The following is a 20,651-nucleotide window of genomic DNA, read 5'->3' as shown; positions in this document are numbered from 1 at the left end:
GGATAAGAACGAGTGGCAAAGTGAAGAAAATTTCTTTTTATCTTCGTACTGGTAACAGTTATTGGCTTGTACCAATTCGTTCTTAAAAAAAAAAAATCTCATATAAATTTAAATAATTCGCTTGATTCATTGACAATTTCTTTGTAACAGTAAATAATTACATACACAAATAACTTTGTGATTTCATATATAAAAGTATGGTTATATAATAAATGGTTATAATTTGTAATGTAGAGTTATGTATATGATTTTTTTTATTTGAGACACACAAGCCTTACTTTTATATAATATTACGGGTAGGGGCTGGAGTTTCATTTAGCTGTATGCTTGTAATAGAAATGAAAAATGTTATTGATTCACTTTTCTTGTATTTTTTTAATGAAAATAAAAAAAATTCAAGCGGTCCTTGATTTCTTTACGAAGGAACTCAATTGGTGATACCGTTACGTACGATACGTTTCTGTCGACATATTTTACGGAAAACCGATTGATTTTTACTGCTCTGGCATTGAAAATTTGTATACTAGATGGCAAAAAGTTATTGATAACGAAGATGAATATATTGTTTATTAATAGTAAAAACTTGCTTAAAATGTAGTCGTGTAAATTTAACTTAAGAAAGCGATATTACTTTTTGATTCCCTTAATATTTACAGTTTGAGCTGGAATTTTAAAGTTAATTTATTTAAAGTTATTATACCCTTGCTATATTTTTTGTCTCTAAAAGAGTTATTAAACGAAAACAAAAAAAAAAAATATTTATGTAGTCCTCGAATTTTGTACATAGAAACCCATTTGGCGATTTATTTTAATTTATATATACATTTAAAACATCGAACTTCCCACGCATATATTGTAAATAACGTCTTACATTGTATTACATCAAAGCAATAAATTTTAACAAGTACAGCGCTCTCTCAGTGAGAACGTAAAGACGTTATCAATGAAATTACTTCGGTTAAGATCCCACTCACCCGTCAGATCCAGCAACCTCAATTTCTGTAGATATCTGAGCGCCCTACTCGGCACGGCCGTCAATTTATCGTGTTTCAGTTCGAGCTCCCATAACGTGTTGTCGAGGCCGTAGAACGCCTCCTCGTGTACGCTCTCCAAGGGGTTCTGGTTTATAGCCAACCTGTAGAGACCTGAAATCGATTAAACGTAAGATTAAACCGGTACATCACTCCGTTCTTAATACACGTTGAGGATGCGATGCGAATTACATCACAGTGAATCGTAAATTGACATCGTAATTGTCTATCTCCGTTCTTGGAAATGGTGTTCATTGGTACCTATTTGCGGCTTGATAGATGTTTCAACTGTGTAACAACTAATTTAATTAAAAGGATTATCATCGTGCTAGGTATTGTATTTTTTATATTTCATTAGCGAAATTTAAAAGTATAAAGAAAGAAGCAAATTAACATTCTTTAACTTTTAAAATAAGTACATAAAACAAAAGTTTAACACGCCAGGTAGCGAGTGAAGACTCGATTCCCGTTCTTTCAACCAAATAAAAAAAAGACTTTTATTTCTAGATCCCTAATTTCATTAAATTTCCGAACAGTTGATTATTGTATTTTAAGATTAATCTGTGTTAAATCGTTGCTTAATATGATTTTGGTTGCTGTTTTAATTAATTAATTAAACTATGATTTATATACATTTGCTATATCATTGTCATACTTTCGTAGAGAATCCCGAAGTAATAAAAGAGTTATATATTTTTAATCCACATAACCCAGTGTATTGGCATGTTGAACCGGTAGTAGATAGGCCATAAAATAGACAGCTATTGAAGCCTTAAGGTTCTAGAGTAAAGACCACAGACCGCTAAGTCCAGCGTTGGATGTGCACTCACCTCGTTGGAAGACGCTAAATTCAGGCATCTTCCAACAGATACTCTTGGAAATCTACGAGGTATGCTTATGTTCAGCAGTGATTTTCCTACAATTTTAATAATAATACTTATGGCGAAATTAAATAAAACTTCAACACGCGTATTAAAAATTCGTAATCTAAAAATAAATACAATATTTATGAGAAAACAGTAATATGAAGCTGAAGAGAAGGTTACAGAAATGTCAATTCTACATTTAAATTGAACTTATTCGTCATAGAAATCCAATCAGTCAGCCCTGGTTAGTTAACAGGCGACCTTTAAGCTTGCGTATTTCTATAAATAGTCGCTGGGCAATAATCCATTTAAAGACTTACGCTTGGCATACGGTAGCTGTTGCAGTAATCCACTTAAGTTATTGACAGTGAATGAAGCTCTAGTAGAAAATGCTGAGATCTGTAGCCTAGCGGTAGAGTATTGAGACTGCGATCGTAGGTCGCGGGTTCGATTGTTGATACAGTCTTATATATATTTCACACTTTGTACATTAATTGTATAAGATTATCCTTGCTTACAAACATATTCTCAGAGGATATACAGCAGGGTACTCTGCGTAAAATAGTACGTCACTACGATCGCTAACCCGCATGCCAAGCCTTGCTATTATGGTATATCTATCAATAAATATCTTTAACGGAGGCCTATGTCGTGGGCGTTTTTGGACTGAAACGACGATGATATGACAACAAAGGTAGCTTCTCAGCATTTCATGTATTCACCTTGTTAACGTTTTAATATGAGGGGCCCTTTTAAGGAGATCGCACTGTAATTTATTTACATTTACCGTTTGAACTCCTTTTCCTACCTAAAAATTTTTTATTGAACCTAAAAACTTGTTATAGAAGCCCGTTTCCGAAATGAGTTGATGTTTCTTGACTGGTCTAAATCCTTCAACAGGTTAGATATATTTCACTTTGAGAAGTTATTGATTTTATAATATCAATAAACATGCAAACATAAATTTGTCAGTGACTTTTGTTTTAAAATTTAATTTTAAAAGAAACAAATTGTTTACCTTATAATTAACACTCTAAACATAACGTAGATATGATTTAGAGATTTTTTTATATAAAATCTTTTGCAGTAACACGTCTCGTCTCTTTAAGAGACAATAGATGTTGTGTTTCGATAGCTCAGTAATTACATTAACGTAATTACTGAATGCGTGGCGAAGGACAGATCCACTCGTACACTATACTATTATAATGGCTTTGTTTGTTTGAGGACAGTATTGGGCTTTTTATGCAAAAGAAACTTAAAAGTTTCAATGGGATGTTCCTGATTTGTGTTTATAATTGAAACAACACAAAATGTGTATCATTTCAGCAGCCATCTTTTTTTGTAGTTTCTGACCTACTTAGAATAAATAATTTTTACCTGTTGTTTGAAAGAACTGCGGCTCCAGATCTCTTATCTTATTCCCCGTCAGCTGTAGCGTGAAAACTTTTGAACTGTTGACGGCACTTGGCACTCTGAGTATGGGCACGTGCTTGCATGTAACAATACCCAAGTCGCCCGCTGGTTTTGAACAAGTGCACAGGGCTTGGAACAGACACGGCGGATGACCAGTGTCTACGTGAAGCTAGAACAAAAAGATATTTGAATAAGAGTTTCCTTAATCGACTTGTGTATGTGTGTGTCTGTTAATGTGTGATTAAGCTCATGTGTGTGACATGTTTCTCTGCGTATTAGCAATGTCTGAATACAATCATTACCTTGTAAAATATAGAAATAATAAATTAATGTTATGAATACATGTATGATAAATATGCACGATTAAATAAATTTATAATAAAATAATGTAGTGAAATAAAAAGGTGTAAAAAAATAAGATTGTTTAAATAAAATTGACATAAAAATTCTCGCATGTTAACATTAATTGCTTCACTCCCGTTGGAATGCTGCTTACGCCATAAAATATCACGCCGCGCTATTTCACTGAGTTTATATTCTAACTTTTAAATAACTATATATTTTTCACTAATGTTTATAACACTGAATCTGCCATATTAAAGTCAATCTAAGCATTTATAATTAAACAATATAAACACTGGAGAACGTTTACTCGCATATTGAATTATATTGACACATCATTACTTGAATTGTTTGTAATAAATGTTAAGGTGCGTGTGAGATAAATGGGAGCTCCTCCGCATGTGAATTGTTATGTTATGAGCGCCTTACGCCCTGAGAATTGTAATTGCAGGAGGAAAGTATGTAATCCACAAAACGAAGACATTCATAGAAGTTAAGTTACAAAGTTACATATGAAATTGACAATTTAAGTCGATTAGACGAAAACAAAATGATTTTTTTTAAATATACATTAACTGACTGCCTCGACTGATTTCTAAGTGTCAAAAGCTGCCTGTCGCAGTCTAATGGAAAGAAATTAAGAAATAAAACGTATTTCAAAGTGACCACTTTACTTATTGATTTATTATTGAATAACAATTAACGAATAAAACATTTTATTTTCATTTAAGTAATTGATATTATAACGTATACCATAAATTTCATTTAAAGCGATCAACTGTGAAGTTTCTGGTCGGTTCTTCACAGCAGATCAACATAAGGAGCCGATGGTAGCGTACTACTAATATTAAAATAATTACGATTCGAAATGCCTGTAAATAACTATTTGAATAAATATATTTTGAATTTGAATTGTTATTCTTTATTATACAACACATTTTTCTTAATTCTAGTTTATTTTTAATTGAAAAATGGCATAAAATAAGAAAAGTGGTTGTTGTTTCTGTTTTCCTCGACCTCATTACGCAATATGTGATCAATTTTTAATTAAAAAATAACAAAAAGTATTAAACACAGTTTTTCTTTTGTAATGATTGTCAAAAAAAATTGTTATTCAGGAACAGATGGTAAATTACTGTGAGACTTCTGTTGAAAAAATAAAATGTTCTTTTCATTCGGATTGGCAGAGGCGTTGTCAAAGTTTGTTATATTTATTGTTTGTTTAATCATTTTTATATAATAATTCGCAATGTAAACTATTGGCAGCCATGTACTACTGCAATTTTGTACGTTTTATAATTTTTTTGTTTAAAAAATTCGGGTAGCAAGATTTTTGTTCATGATAAATAATTTAAAACTAATGAAGCATTTGAATTACCATAAAACGGTGAATGGTGGTAGGTTAGAGCCAGGTCTCAAGAGTATGGAGGGTAGCTTAAAATTTTCAGTTATAGGTTTTTACAGCAACAATTTTTCATTGAGTGTGTTGTTTAATGGTAAGCCTTTCTATTTGTTCTTTGCAAAAATGTATCAAAGGATAGACTTAATGCCTAGTCATTCTCGTTAAGTCAATCGTGGAGTCGATCAGTATTTGGTACAAACTAGTAATTATTTTGTTGTATTTTAATAATAACTATTTGTGTAGTTATAAATGTTTTATACAAAGCTTTCATACTATCAAACTTTTAATGGACACATTGTGTCTTTGCATTGAAAGTATTTATGTAAAAGTTCGTGAAAAAGAATGTCTACGCAAGATGTTTAGGTCCCTGTATTTCACGCTAGATTGCGCTAGTTGTATTTTAAATATCGCTATGGTTTGTACTCTGCCAGTATTTTAGCCACTTCGGGACCTGAGAGGGGGTGTTTTATTGAAATTTTACGCAAAGAAGAGGCACTCTTAATAATTGATACGTATTTCTAGTACAAAACTTATCATTTTCCCATTAACTCGGCTAATTAGAGAATTTCCTCGTTCCGTCCCTTACACACTTTTTTCCATATAGATTCAATATAGTCTTTCAAAAAAATTACAGAGTTCACAACAGAATATTACTAGAGACGGAATTTTACAGTGAATGTTGTCCAAAATTTAAAAATAATTGTCAGGATAATTTTTTTAAGAAAATCTAGTCACCTTTAAATTTAATAATAATAAGCTCATAGTAAATGGATTGCTTCTTAAGAAAGAGATGTGTTTTTATCTACTTTAGTTTCATTGAGGTCTAACGATTAATTGAAGTGAGGATACGAAATATAGTTTCCCTTTTAACGTGCGAAGATGAAAAGTAAGCTTTAAGTAAGTAAGTTAAGCGTTTTCTTTCCTTTAAGTTCACATTTTCTACTTAGAAAAGAAATAAAACAGTTCAATGTGTTGCCTATTTCTATTTGAGCAGTTGTATAGTTAGGTAGATAGATTTCGTATGTTTCTACTAAGTGTTATTGGGTTTCTAATTCGGTTTAGGGTTGGCATTGATGAACCCATTTAAACAAATCTGTAATAAAGCGGACGTGACAGTGGACAGTGACATAAAGTGCGCAGAACAGATGGACGCTTGGGCCTGGTTCTGGAATCAGAGACCAAGGTCTGGCAGCGTTGCACATCGATCTACGAAGTTGACATTGTAAATCTGTGAGGGCGGCCAATGTTCAGTAATGAAAGTCCTATAGCTGTAATGATTATATTTACTTACTCAACTCTCTCAATATACGAATATTTTAGAATCTCATATTGTATAAGCCGTTTACTGTGTTTGGTTTAACTGGATTAAACCACTACATGAGCAAATTATGAAGCACTTCATAAATTATATCATCAATAAAACTGTGAAATAATTTAAAAAATAAACGAAAATTTTCCGACACCCTTCGAGTTCTCCGCCGTACTTTAGTTACTCTTATAAATTGACATATAAGATGACGCTTTTAAAAGGCTAGATAATTTCAATATTTTTACAACTAACACGATAATATAATTGACGGAATAAGACGTACGATTATTTGACATTAATATTTGACACCTTATATCATCACCATTTCAGCTTAGGTTGTCTATTGCTAGGCATCAGTCTCGTACAAAGTTTGCCGAATAAGACCAGCCGTAACAGACCTGCATCCAGTATTTTTCGACTATCTTTACTATGTCATCTGTGATTGTGTATGCTGTATGCTGCGCTTGCGATCAGCGACCGTCTGCTCTTCGCATTATGTGGACTTCCTACTGCCATCTATACATAGAAATTTATTTCAATTTATCGCGTTTGATGTCATCAACTTGAAATCATCAAAAATAATGACTACGACTGTGCGTAGTGATGTGTGTCTTGCAAAGCGATTAAATGGTTCAGATGCTTAAATACATTACTTTTAAACAACAATAGGACTGAAACCATAGATTTTAAATAATACAATGCATTTACTTTAAAAATTTACCACAAAAATTGGAATCAAATGACAAATATATTTTAATAAGTTAAGTTATTTTTCATAACAATGATTTCATAATACAATTTGTAATACAAAATACTGCATATTAAAACCTTTGCATTAGCGTCTTGTGATGTAAAATGGTGTTCACATTATTCCATTTATTTTAGCACGATACAGCGCTCGTTATTGTAATGTTGTCACACGTCTGTTTTGCGAGAAAAATAACTACCAGTAGAATACAGTTACTTGTAATTGACATAATTCAACTTATAAATTGTCTTTTTATTAAAATACGATATTGTGCTCTGTAATAAGCGACAACCCTGTTCTGTGTAATAATGAACAGTCTATACGAGTGTACCGAAGTATTAGTATGCCCTATTACGTATTTGAGGTTATGTGACTGGCTTATTTAGAAATGATTATTTACGTTTACACAATTATCTTGTACAATTTCTTTTTTAAGCAATACAATTCGATTTTTTGTCGTCTACAAAAGTCGCCTTGGATTTCTTTTGTATCTTATTGTGTACTATGTTTTATTAACTTAATATTCAGTCCTCATTGTCGGCCTCCACCAAAGATATCTAAATGGATGATATACCATTTTATTTCTGTTTTACTAACGTGAGAGGTAGGTGCAAATGTCACTGAGCATGTGTAAAATGTCAACAGGCATTAATTCCGGCTTTATTAATTGTCTTTGCATCTTTAGAGAAAAAAAAATTATAATCTTTTTTCAAATACCGTTTATACTATGAAATAGAAGGGGTGTAACCTTTTTATAACATGTACTTTTGAACTTATTTTAATGTTGTAGATGTATTATAATACACGACGATCTCTAACAAGGAATACAGCACATACAATGGATACATTGGTAACATGTTTACAATTCACAAACTGACGTGTTTCTCAACTACCACACCATGCAACCACAATATGGAAACCCAAATACAACGACCAAAAAATACGCAATTGAAATCAGATAATAAAAACTTTTAATAAATATTATATTAATTTGTGTTACATTTTGATAAATGTTCAACTATAACGGTTTCAAAAATTTTTAACCGTGTGTAAATAATTTTGATATCATAATTCACGATAGTCTTGTCGAAAATTATACTTTTAATGTTTAATTAAGTTACTGTTTCTCTTTAGAATAGCAAAAAAAAATAATGACCTTAAAAAGAAAAAAAGAAAAATCTTTTGGAAGATTAATACCAGCTTAGAATACCAGCAAGATTAGCACCAGGTGTACGAACAAGTAATAGGTATTCGAACTTTACAATCACAAAATTGACTAATTTATTTTACATTATCAGAAAATTATAATGGTAAATGTTATTAAAGAGGTAAAATTATACAGGCAGATTTCAAATAGATGTAAAAGTGTTTAGGGGGTATAGTTCATTTCTCAGCAAAAGGCTTCAAAGGTTTATAGCCTATTTTCAATAACTCCGTACAAAGTAATCTGTTTGATACATATACAATAAATTTATTTTAATATTTAGTAATCAGAATTATTAAATCGATGTTATCGATCAGTTCTGAAACCACTGACTTTTGAATAGAGTGTACTTTGCGTGTAATTAGGGTGTAATTGCCAGGAAATATGTCATATATATTTTTAGAAACTCTTACTGCCCTTTTTCAATTATCCTGTATAAATATTATTAGTAGTTTCCACCACTAAACTTAACAAAAGTTTAACTAAAAAGATCTAAATAATGTCGAACACAGTATTAAAAACAAGGTTGCAGGATTTATTTGTTTTTAACGGATAGCCTCTTTTGCCTAATCGTCAAATACGTATCTCTTCTAACGGCAGTGCACAAAATTTGAGGACTCCGTTGGCAGTCTCAGCTTTTTTGACCTGGCTTATATTGCAGCCTAAGTGACATTTGCAGATTATCCAGAGCCGAGGAGGCAGGGAGTAGAGATGAGTTTAGCCCAAAACATGGGAGAACTTATCTTCCGAGCTCTTAGATCTCTTGGACGAACTCTTCTTGAAGTGACCTAGTGTAAGGGACATGAGAGACGATGTCGACTTGACTCGGCTAACATTAATATCACTTCACAAAGCTTTAGCCATGGTGGAAAGAAAGATTTTACGCCCCAAAAATCAAGAGCATGCACAGTCGTTTTTGTAGAGAGGTACATGATTGACTTGAAATAAAAACAATTAGAAAGCCTTTTTATTCGCCTTTTTACATTGTATTCAATAAATCAGTAATCTCTTAATTGAATAAAAAGATAATATATATCTACATAAATACTTTTTGCATTCCAATTCATATTTACCTAATTCTTTGAAATCCTTATTACGTGCTCCTTCTCAAAGCAGACTCGTGTTTGCAATATTAAATGTTCGAAACTCAAACATACGTAGAAATCATTTCTTCCAAGAAAATTAAAACTGATCGAAGCGAACAAGGCATTTGCTTTTGAAGTATTCGAATTAAATATGTTAACGGATTTGATACATGTCTAGAGCAGATTTATTACATCGACCTATATAATATTGTTAGAGTAACACAACATCGACAGATCACACAGATTGAGTGATGAAACACACTGTTAGTACCAAACCACACATGAGTAAATGTTAAAGAAATGGCTGACGTAACTTGCGAACATATGTAATGTTCTAGCTCTTATTAATGAAGTCCGATGAAGGAACATGACCGATCAATCACCACAAATTACATCACAAGTAAAGCGAGAAACTGCGACTCATTCACACTTGACTTAAATACCTTAAGGGGTCCGGCATAACACTTGGACCGACGGCAACATATTAGCAGAGCTATGAGAGGCAGATATAATCTCTTCATTTTTTTCATTTATAAATAGACGGGTAAAGCAGCATTCCACCAGCCTTCAGCGTCGTTTGTCGGCGTCAGTTTACTGTTTAAAAATGCAATAACGACTAAAATAAAAGTAAAACTTATGGATGATGCCAATGAAGTGATCGATTGTAGTTTAACATAAAGTTAAATTATTTATAAAGTATTTAAAAATCGAACAGACACATCATTACTTTTATGTTTTACCATACCATCATCATTTCAGCTGTAGAACCTCCACTCCTATACATAAGCCTCCCCATAAAAGATTTCCGATAAGACTAATTGGAAAAGGCTTAAATGCTAGATTTTCCGACGACCTTAGCAAGGTCATCTGTCGTTTGTAGTTGGACTTACTAGACTGCTTTTGTAGATCCATGGTCAGAACAGAACCTTAAGGCTGCGGCAGGTATATGTTTCTCACGCTTTGCGCTTATCTCACTGCCATTTCAACTTGCCCATTCGCTGGGCAATATCGGTTACTTTTGTTTGCTTACGGATCCTTTTATTTCTGATTCCATATCATGGAGACGTCTCGGCAATAACCCTCTCAATAACTCTTTTAATGACTGCGAGCTTACCAATGAGGCCCAAAATTAGAGACGCTGAAGGATATTAACAATACATCATTGACAAATTTATAAATATCATTAGATCCTTATATATTAAATTTTCATTCTCAATATTGGTGACTTTGTACTGATTTCAATATAAATTAAAACAATCTCAATTTAGTTTTGAATTGATCGTTTAGCGTGATTTTAGAACGTTTATTGTTATTTCAAATTTAAAAATTAGTAGTTCATATGTAAGGACCTAACATATATAACAATGGGTGTGTTAATAAAGTGGAATCGTGTGATATTGTTATAAGTCCGAATGAATGTACTCACTTCTAATGCTCTCGCCAATGAAGCCCATATCATCAAGAGCAATGTGACGACTACGAGCATGTAGCCAAACTTGATTATCGCCATCAAACTCTGAAAAGAAACAAAAAATAACATAAACTTCATGTCTATCAAAAGAATTTACAAACTCATTGAGAGCAGGTATGTTTATCGATCAATAAATGTTATATAAAGACGAACACGGAACAACAATTATAAGTGAGACAATATCATTTATTTTTAATCCGTAATCGATAATAATTTTGTCATAACTGCAATGAAAAATTGCTCTGAAATTTTTTAGAATTAAACAAATGTTGGCCGCTTTCAAGCGATCATATTGGGGAGACCTAAGCACAGCTGTAGACACTCTTGTTGGTAGATATGAATAACAAGCACTGGTAACACAAACAGAGAAAGTAGTCTCTTGAAGCGAAATGAAAAAGTTATTAATTTTATCAGCCTAGCTAGATGCCAAAAACATTTGCAGAAATACTACACAGTAACTATAGTGTTGGTGCATTTGTACATGATGATTTAATTGATAGATTTCCTTATGCGCGTAGTATAAAACTAAACGAGTTTATGATCATCATCATCTAAGCCAATAGAAGACTACTGCAAGGCATAGGTCTCCCACAAAGATCGATATGATGACAGGTCTTGCACTGCCAACATCCAGCGACATCCCGAACAATCCAAATATTATGAGTTCATTTATTGCTGTATTACATTTAAAAATAATATTTTTTTCTCCTAGAACTCACAACTAAATGAGTCGTGGTAGTTCAGTTTTTATTCAAGGCGAAGGTCAAACATTTATGTTTTGAAATAAAATATATCATGCACTTCGAAAATAAAAAATGTGGAATGAATGAAACGAGCCGGTGTCATAAAATACGCTGTTTTAATTAAAACATCGCCAACAGATACGGTACGATACAACTTGGTTCGTATAAACTTTCTAGGTCAAGTTCAGTAGCAAGTAAAAACAAAAGTGGCGCATATAAAAAGCTGACTGCAATGCAAGCGAAAGCATTATCTAAAAATAAAAAAGCACTGTTGTGGTTGCAAATAAACAGTGACAATATGACGAAAGTTAAAACAATGGTATATAGTTATGAAATAGTCAAATATATGACGAATGTTACAGGTTCACGCTTCGCACTGCTTACGTTTAAGAAAGTTTTAAAAACAGCAACCATGTAAAGGTACTTTTTATAGGAATCCAAAGGACTAATGTCGGCATGGCTCCTCTGAAAAAATTGAGAAACATGAAGCCGCATTATGCGCTTCGGATTACGTTGCAATATTAATATTTGAAATAAGTCCCATGAATAATACATTAAAATTAACTGTTATAAGTTAAATTGTTGTGTAGTGCACAATTGTTCTTCGCTAGTAACAAACGCATTTTATGTGCGCGTAGGGATTGATGCAGCAAAGAAAAGTAAACTTAATAATGAGCCCAGATATACGAAAGTTATTAATAGCAATAATAATAATCGTACATTTTATTGGACATTCAAGTAACATGTAGATATAAATGCAACATATTAGTGTCTAGCGATTAGTGCGTAGATTGAGCACATGTGTCACATTTAGCTATTAACGCATAGAGTAAGAACTATTGGAATTATATTAATATCTATCGTTCTTGGAGCTGATGATAAAGTGTAAGCGTATTGAGATCAGAGAAAGATTTAACTGCGACATATGAAGCGACCAACTAAATATTAACCCACGAGATCTGACCGACGCCACACTTTAAATAAAGAGAGGACTATCGTCTTTTTGACAGACGACGTACTTCGAGTAACATCTAATGTATCTGTAGCAGTCATACTTAAAGCTACATGCAATCGCCCAAATGCTTGTCCACGTGTTTTGAACGACGCTACACTTCACATAAAGAGAGAACGGTCGTCTTATTGACAGACGACGTACTTCGAGTAACATCTAAAGTATCTGTAGCTATCACACTTGAAGCTAGATGCAATCGCCCAAATGCTGGTCCACGTGTTTCGATCGCTGACACATTTTAAGCGAAGAGAGAACGATCGTCTTCTTAATAGACGACATACTTTAAGTAATGCCTAAGGTTTGCATAGCTGCCAAACTTGAAGCTACATACAATCGACTAAATGTTAACCCACGAGTCCGTCAATGAGTGAAACGCGGTATGCGTTGACAAACTTTGCCAAAACTAGTCACTTATATGCCGCATAATTGTAAGAACTCTTTATGCCTGCATATATAAATAGCCAAGTAATTCTGTGAATTCTTTCTATGGCTGATAGGTCTTGAAGTATTAAAAACACGAAAACCGAAATAAAAGTGTGTATACTCATTTGAGCTTCGCGCGTATATATACCGACGTAAATGAATTTTATTTCTGTGGAATTCCCCGTTTTCGATGCGACGGTAATGATATGTAGGTACTGATGTAAATAAAGAATCATATTTCAGTGATATTCCTCTTTTCGATATGCCGCTGACGATGACGTAATATTCTCCCTCTACTACTCCCTACTCTAAAACTAAAAAGGGACCGGCAATCCTGACTTACACTCAGGGGAACTGCTCCTCAATAAGACTACACAAAAATCAGCTCTCGAAGTATCGCACCTTAATTACGTTATTTGAATATTTGTGAGTGAATCATTAATAAAGTTATTTTTAAAAACGAAGTCTTGCAATCCTGAAGCTAAACCATCTCATAAACATAATAGAAACACTATAATAGAAATACTGAATTGGCGGGGTTTTCGCATTCCGCGAATTTTGCTGACATCCTTTGGATGGATTGAAAAAGTTTTGGGAAATTAATGGAGGAGTGTCAACTGTAACGAAAAAAAGAAGCACTCTATATTGTATAAATAATAAACATGTACATTTTGTTTTTTGTAGTCATTTTTTGTTTAATCGTTACACAACCATCCAATACTAGCTTATTAGCTAGAATAGTAAATAGTTCATTAACAAAAAAACTTACTACTATTTTAATTATTCTGAATTGCGAACATATGCTAAAGTTTAATCACGACACCTTCATACTTAACATCAAATTAAGTTACTGAAAAAAAGGTTTTTCATTGAGGAATAGTTGTTGGAAAGCCAATATTAAAAATCAGTTACTTTAGTTAAACAGATATTATTGAATTTACCGTTCATTAGTACGAAATTCAATACGATCTGATATTAAGTTACTACGATTTACTTAATTGAATGTTGCTTTACCGATTTCACAGATATTTCTAGTAATAAATAATTAAATTCACTTTTCTTATAATTTATATAGAGTATATATATATATATGTTTAACTAAAGTAACTGATTTTTAATATTAGCTTTCCAACAGCTATTCCTCAATATACAGTACACATTTCAAGTAAAATAAGTTATAAGAAAAGTGAATTTCACACTGCATTTTTAATTTGTGGCATAAAATTATTTCTAATTACAGAGCCTGTTTTAGTTGGAGAAGCAATAAAGTATTAGGAAAACGGTATTCTAATATATTATATATTAGTATAGTTCAAATATAACATATATACATAATTATCAATTGGTAAAGCATGTGCTTCATACAATTAAAAGAAATAAAGTGGTCATATTTGTATGTGCATATAAATCTTATGGAAATCGATAGAATCGCGTAACGAACCAACAAGCACATGCCTCCAGCTCAAACACTTCCGCACGCTCACGTGAAGAGCCATTAGCCTCAAGTGATTTCTGCGAAATGTCAGAAGCCCTTGTTAAGGCGATCGATAATGACATTGAACTATCATTAATCCATCCATAGCTTTAAAAAATATCTATTGAAAGTTCCACATGAACGGTTTAAAACAAATATAATGCTTTTAATACAGTTTTTTTCTAGTACGGATAAAGACTGTATTATATCCTAAACATTATTATTTGATTCAGATGTGTAATAAGTAAATAGATACGGGTTACTAGTGTTTGCACAATCTGACACACGATTAACATTAATTGTTAAAGAACTATTAAATACAATCACCATTATTTCAGCAATAGGATGTTACTGCTGTACATAGGCCTCACCCATAAATTTACAATATGACCGGTTGGAAGGTGTCTTCGTAGGCCGTTGCCTGTGTACATGTGGAGTGGAGTGGAGACACTCCAGAACCAACAGCGTTGTTAATAATTGTAGCTTGTTGTTACAATTATTAAAAACGTTTAAAAACTTTGAATGGGGTTATTAGTTAATATTTATACTGGTGCGATGATTTACAGGCAGGCGGTATATATATATATATATATATATATATATATATATATATATATATATATATATATATATATATATATATATATATACATATTTATACATTTTATAATGGTACATATATATACATACACACACATATATATGTGTGTGTGTATGCAAGCAATGCCTTGCGAAGAACGCCTTGTTGAGTTCGATGGAAGGCGCTTTATTTATGCCCCTTCCTACCGGTCCTATTAAAAATCTATAGGTGAGACCTATGTTTAGCAGTGGTCTGGCTGAAATAATAATGTTTGTTTTAATAGTAGCCTAACCATTATATATGTTGTATACAGCTGCTACTCTCGAACATGAAGGAAAAATTTATTTTAGAAGATTGCGCTGAGGAAATATTATCACATTAAGAGCTCCTTTAGTATTTAAGTTATTAGTAGTTATTAGTTAGTATATTGTAGCACATAAAAGACATGTGACATTCTTCAGTTCGTACTGAGCCAGTTTTATCTCCAAGTATGTAAAATGGAGAACCATACAGTATGTAAGAAGTCAAAGGTAAGTTTTTGTAAATAGGAACTATAAACTTGTAAATAAGAACTATTAAAAAGTAAATGTAATGTTAAGTACTTTTTATCTCACATGAATTCAAATTTGACGTTTTATTTGTGCAGTGTTTTCATTTAACACTTATATATAGAAATAGACTCTATGCTATTTTATATCACGATCTAAGAATTTGTAGCCAATATACCATTTTGTTGTTAATTAATTTTTTTAATAACCAATGGCATAAGTTCTACAATATATTTAAAAGTTTGCTATTGTATATCTAACATTAGCGAGAATATTTAAAAAAGAACAAATAAAAGAGATACGCAGAATGAAACGTCAAAGTGATACTGTCCGGTACAAATTTTTCAAAATCGATTTGTTCTGACTATAAACTACTTTGATAGTAATCCACTGGGAAATTTTCTGAAAACGTAGAACATTTTTATGAACAAATATTGTCAATCGGAAATCTAGTTTCAGATTTTATTACACTTTTATTATTGTAAATGACTTTTGACATTTTTCATTTGGTATTTATGACATCAACTATTCCCAGGAAAACTTGCACGTTTCTTTCAAAATTGAATAATACTTTTTTTATATTCGAAATAAAATAAATGTTTAAGTCACGAAATTTAATATTTGTCTCTAAATTATATATTCTTAGAAGTTCAAATCTTTTATTTTAAGTTATAAAAATATTTGAAAAATGTGTATTACTTTATGCATAACATTACAACTGTATATAAGAGAAGGTTAAATGTAAAATTCAATATTTGGTATGTAAGTCAAGTAATTTAGCCTTCATTTTCAAGTAAACCAACACTCCGTAATTAATGAGGCTTCACTTTAAGCTTAGTGCAACGCTTAATGTGCCGGTGAGGTTAACAAGGACTTAATTGCCACCTCTATTAGTGCTAGGAAGAAATGTACAGTTTATTTTTGCGAAAGAATTCTTAGAAGCATTTATCAAGGTTATTCATTTACTCAGACGAAATATTTCTATCACAGACTTTATTATAATCAAAGGTCTGCGATTTTTGCAAAAACAATTCAAAAATTGCATTCACAAAGCGTTGTTCAATTAGATATGTAGCATTCACCATTCCGGATTGAATAGTAGACCCGAACGAATATAAGGGAGGTAGCTCTGAGTGTAGAATGTGAATGAATAAAATATGAAACGTTTATATGTAATACGTGACGTGATAATATAATTTGAAACTAGCCAATCATTGAAATTCGATCAAGATCTTATCTACCAATTCATGAGTAACGGTTTTTATTCTTTTTACAAATCCACTTACGAACTTTTTATTGTTTTGATACTCTAAGTTGGATTGATTGTAAGCTCTTTCGTTCAACGTCTTCAAAAAAAAAAGATGACAAGTTTCCATTGTCCTATATTTTCCACATTATCTGTTAAACAGGGACGCTGTATTTACATATCGGTTGTATACCGGCGGTCATCGCAAATATTAAATGTGCTATAACCCTGATATTTGAAGTAACACGTTTTCATATAACCGGCCTAGTACTTAAGAATCTAACTTTTATAGTTATTTCCTTTGTATAATTGGCTTCATTAAAAAAAAAAAACATTTTCCTCGATAGTGCTATAAAATGAGAAAGACTAACGATTTATTTCATCTATTTTCTATAACTTTGACAAGACTTTACAGATGATTTAATAAAAAAATCTTACAATTTCGAGTGAAGCTTCCAATTGTTACTCGTGTGTTAATAAAATTATAAAAGCAGTTGTTGAAGGTTTTTGGTATCAATCTGAAAATTCAAGTTTCTTTAACCATGACCTATTACTTGTCGCCGGTTCCCGTGTTGGAGAATTATAAGCGATACTTATTTAGTAAACGTAAATAGACTTAAGCCTCTAAAATAGAAAATTGTGTAACTTCTGTCATTTATTTGTATTTATATGATACTTTTTCCCACGTAAATATATACATATATAATAATATTAATTTATATATATATATAAATTTATAGATATGTATACACACACATACATATATATACATATATTTATTTATATATATATATACAAGAGTACGTATTTGTAGGTACGTACATCCTAAACAGTCCACACTTTCATGTCTCTCATCTCCATCCAAAGGTTGTCTGGTAGAAATCGCCTCGAGCGATAAGACCGCCTCTTGTACCTTTAAACGGTTTGTTTCTTTTTTTTCTAGTTATTGTCTATGGTGTACAAAAAAAGTTTAAATAGTAATGCTGTGCTGTGTATATGAAAAAGTCATTTAACTCTATGTTTTTTAATGATTATTTATTTATTTAATTTAGGATTGATTATTTGAAACTAAGACAAGAAAACGTGTGTTGAGTTATCTGGCACAGAAAAAATCTAAAATTTCGGAGTCTATTATTTATATACGGCTGATATAATGAATAATGAAAATTGTATCCACATAGTACTGTTAATAAATTATAAGTGGATTAACCATAGATATATCATAGTGGTTTAATTCAGGTGGACGGGATATAATTTGATGATTAATCGTATAGACGCAATGGACGCAAGGAGAACGTACGGTCTAGAAATTGGTGTGGTTTGAATATTGACTTCTTAAGTCCACGATTAGATATAGAGGTGAATTTATAATTGATGACTACGTAAAAAAGTAGGTATTTAATGAAATATTTATAATAAGAATATATTTATATCACAGAAATTATGATGTAATTAGCAGTAATATAGTTTAAAGCTTTTAGAAAATGAAACAACATTATGAAGAAAGTTTATTTAGCTTACGTAACGAAGTACCGAAAAAACCGACCTATATTAACTTAATTATTTTTTGTTTCGATACGTTCTATGTAAAGTTTGAAACGAATATTTTTAACACTACACACGAACCCTTCCAACGCCACAAATGTTTCCACAAATGTTACGAAAAATCAAGAGCTTTGAGTTCGGTAAAATGTAAAATATTTTTCCGTCTAACGTTTTTATTTTTTTTTTGTACAGAAACATTTCGAGTTGCCGGTACATTGCTGTAGTACTAGAGTCAATTCCTTTTTTCATTCCCGAAAAATTAAATTTAGCGGAATTTGAAAGTTTTAATATTTTTTGACTGAAAGCCTTGACGCTGTGGATACTTACGCCTGGATTCAACTGTCGTGTTGACGGCTGAAAATCGAGTTTCAAGAGAGGCTGATAATTGTTTGTTTTAATATTACTGCGAAATTGTTATCAGACATTGTTTTTCCTTTGATCATGGTGCTATATTTATTAAAATACATTTCGCAGTAGTAACAAACATTTATTTTGATTTTTGGGCTAGTTTTAAAATATGCGTTTATGAAAACAAACAACGCGTAGATTCCGAACAAACATAACGAGAGATTGAATTACATTTTATCTCATTAATGTTGGAATCTCTGTGACCATTGCCTACTTTAGAAAATTATATTATAATACGACCAGATTAAAATACTTAAAGTGACGATTTTCCACAAAAAAAAACAAGTTGTGTAAACATTAAAAATAAATAAATCGATAAAGAATTTATAAATATTGGCGTAACCCGCATAGCAATTGATGTAAATATAAAATGGACTGCTGTTTTGGTGAAACAATATCAAAGGGCGTATCATGATAGGTAGTTGGCTGTTAATTGCTTAAATGTGCAATGGTTTTACTGTGTATTTTTTAAGGCTGTTTTGGAGCATCGAATTTTTTTTCATCTTTTCTTTTAAGTTGAACATTGTAGTCATGGTTTTAGCTAAGAGGTTTTGTAATAATAAAAGTGTACATATTTTTAGATAATGTATTAAGTAAATGTTTGAAAAAAATTACCGATTCAGCTTTAAGATTACTTATCGATTAAAAACAAAACTTTTGATAATTTTTTATTATGTGAAGTGGTTGAAAATCTCGAAGTCAATTATAATCGTTATTAAATCAAAATTTGGGTCCACAAAGAAAATTTAATTGAATTTGTGTGGGAGTGAAATATGGTAACGCAGCCTTTACCTCATACATACATTTATTTCGCCTAAAATTTTCAATTTTAGATTATGCCCACATGCTAACAAGCGAATGTGATTTTCCAACCGACGACAGACGGAAAGGATGCGATGTTGAAAATGAGCTTCTAAGTTTAAAAATGAACTTTAATATCTAAGATAAAAAGTTTTAAATTGAACAACGCAGTAATAATGAATAGATGCATTTATTTTGCATGTTTTTATTGCGAGCGACTCTAACGAATATTGTGGTTTGACGAAGTTTTTGATTTATGAACATGTAAGGTTCGTTCGTTGAATAATGTTTCACTAGGGCACTATAGATGTATGTCAGAAGAGATACAATTACACTTTATATAATTTATGTAAACAAAAAACAATAAGTTTTAGGATAGGATCATTACGTATGTAAAATAATATTGATACAAATATTTATTATATTAATATGCGGTTTTATGATTTTGTCAAAAGGTGTCTATTGATTATGACTTAAGAAACAAAGTCCTATTGTGGTCTATGAAATGAGTCAATACTTACGTACTTTACTATTGTTTTTCTTGAAATATTAATTTTTTATTCTTGATAAACATTTTTTTTTTTATTTTATTCATTTTGCAGTGAAGATACGAAAATGAATGAACAATCACAATTGTCGAATATCACAACAAATTTTATAAAAGATAAAAGTGTATTTAAAAATGAATATTACAAATTGCGGACGTTCGGCGTGACCCTAAATATTTTATTACCTTTACTACGGTATCATTATTTATTTTCAGATGATACGATGCGTGAGTTGTCATTAATCATGTAAACTCAGCGATTATGTTCACACATGAGATGGTCTGCTGATTTATGAAAATTTACATTGACAGAGAAACAGGCAGATTTCAGAAATACATAACTATTTAACGTAGTATTTATAATTAATAATTTTTATATAGATTAGGTTATGTTGTAAGCTTAATGAAAATTAGTTAAATCGATTCGTTTCAAATTCAACCATTTAAGAG

General features: G+C 31.5%; 1 protein-coding gene across 1 annotated transcript in view; it reads right to left on the bottom strand.

Moving 5' to 3' along the window:
- The window catches only part of chp (chaoptin), an 82,730-nt gene that overhangs the window by 19,110 nt on the left and 42,969 nt on the right, over positions 1-20,651 (bottom strand). Inside the window, exons 2-4 of the mRNA XM_068766534.1 lie at positions 10,830-10,919; positions 3,278-3,482; positions 975-1,145 (exon numbers count right to left, since the gene is read on the bottom strand). Coding sequence (XP_068622635.1) covers positions 975-1,145; positions 3,278-3,482; positions 10,830-10,919 — 466 coding nt within the window. The remainder of the gene's footprint in view (positions 1-974; positions 1,146-3,277; positions 3,483-10,829; positions 10,920-20,651) is intronic.

The sequence above is a fragment of the Battus philenor genome, unplaced genomic scaffold (genome assembly GCF_028537555.1).
Source record: "Battus philenor isolate CCGP_79_NKW_IND1 unplaced genomic scaffold, ilBatPhil1.0.hap1 SCAF_10, whole genome shotgun sequence".
Lineage (NCBI taxonomy): Eukaryota > Metazoa > Arthropoda > Insecta > Lepidoptera > Papilionidae > Battus > Battus philenor.
This window is presented reverse-complemented; position numbering and strand designations above follow the sequence as displayed.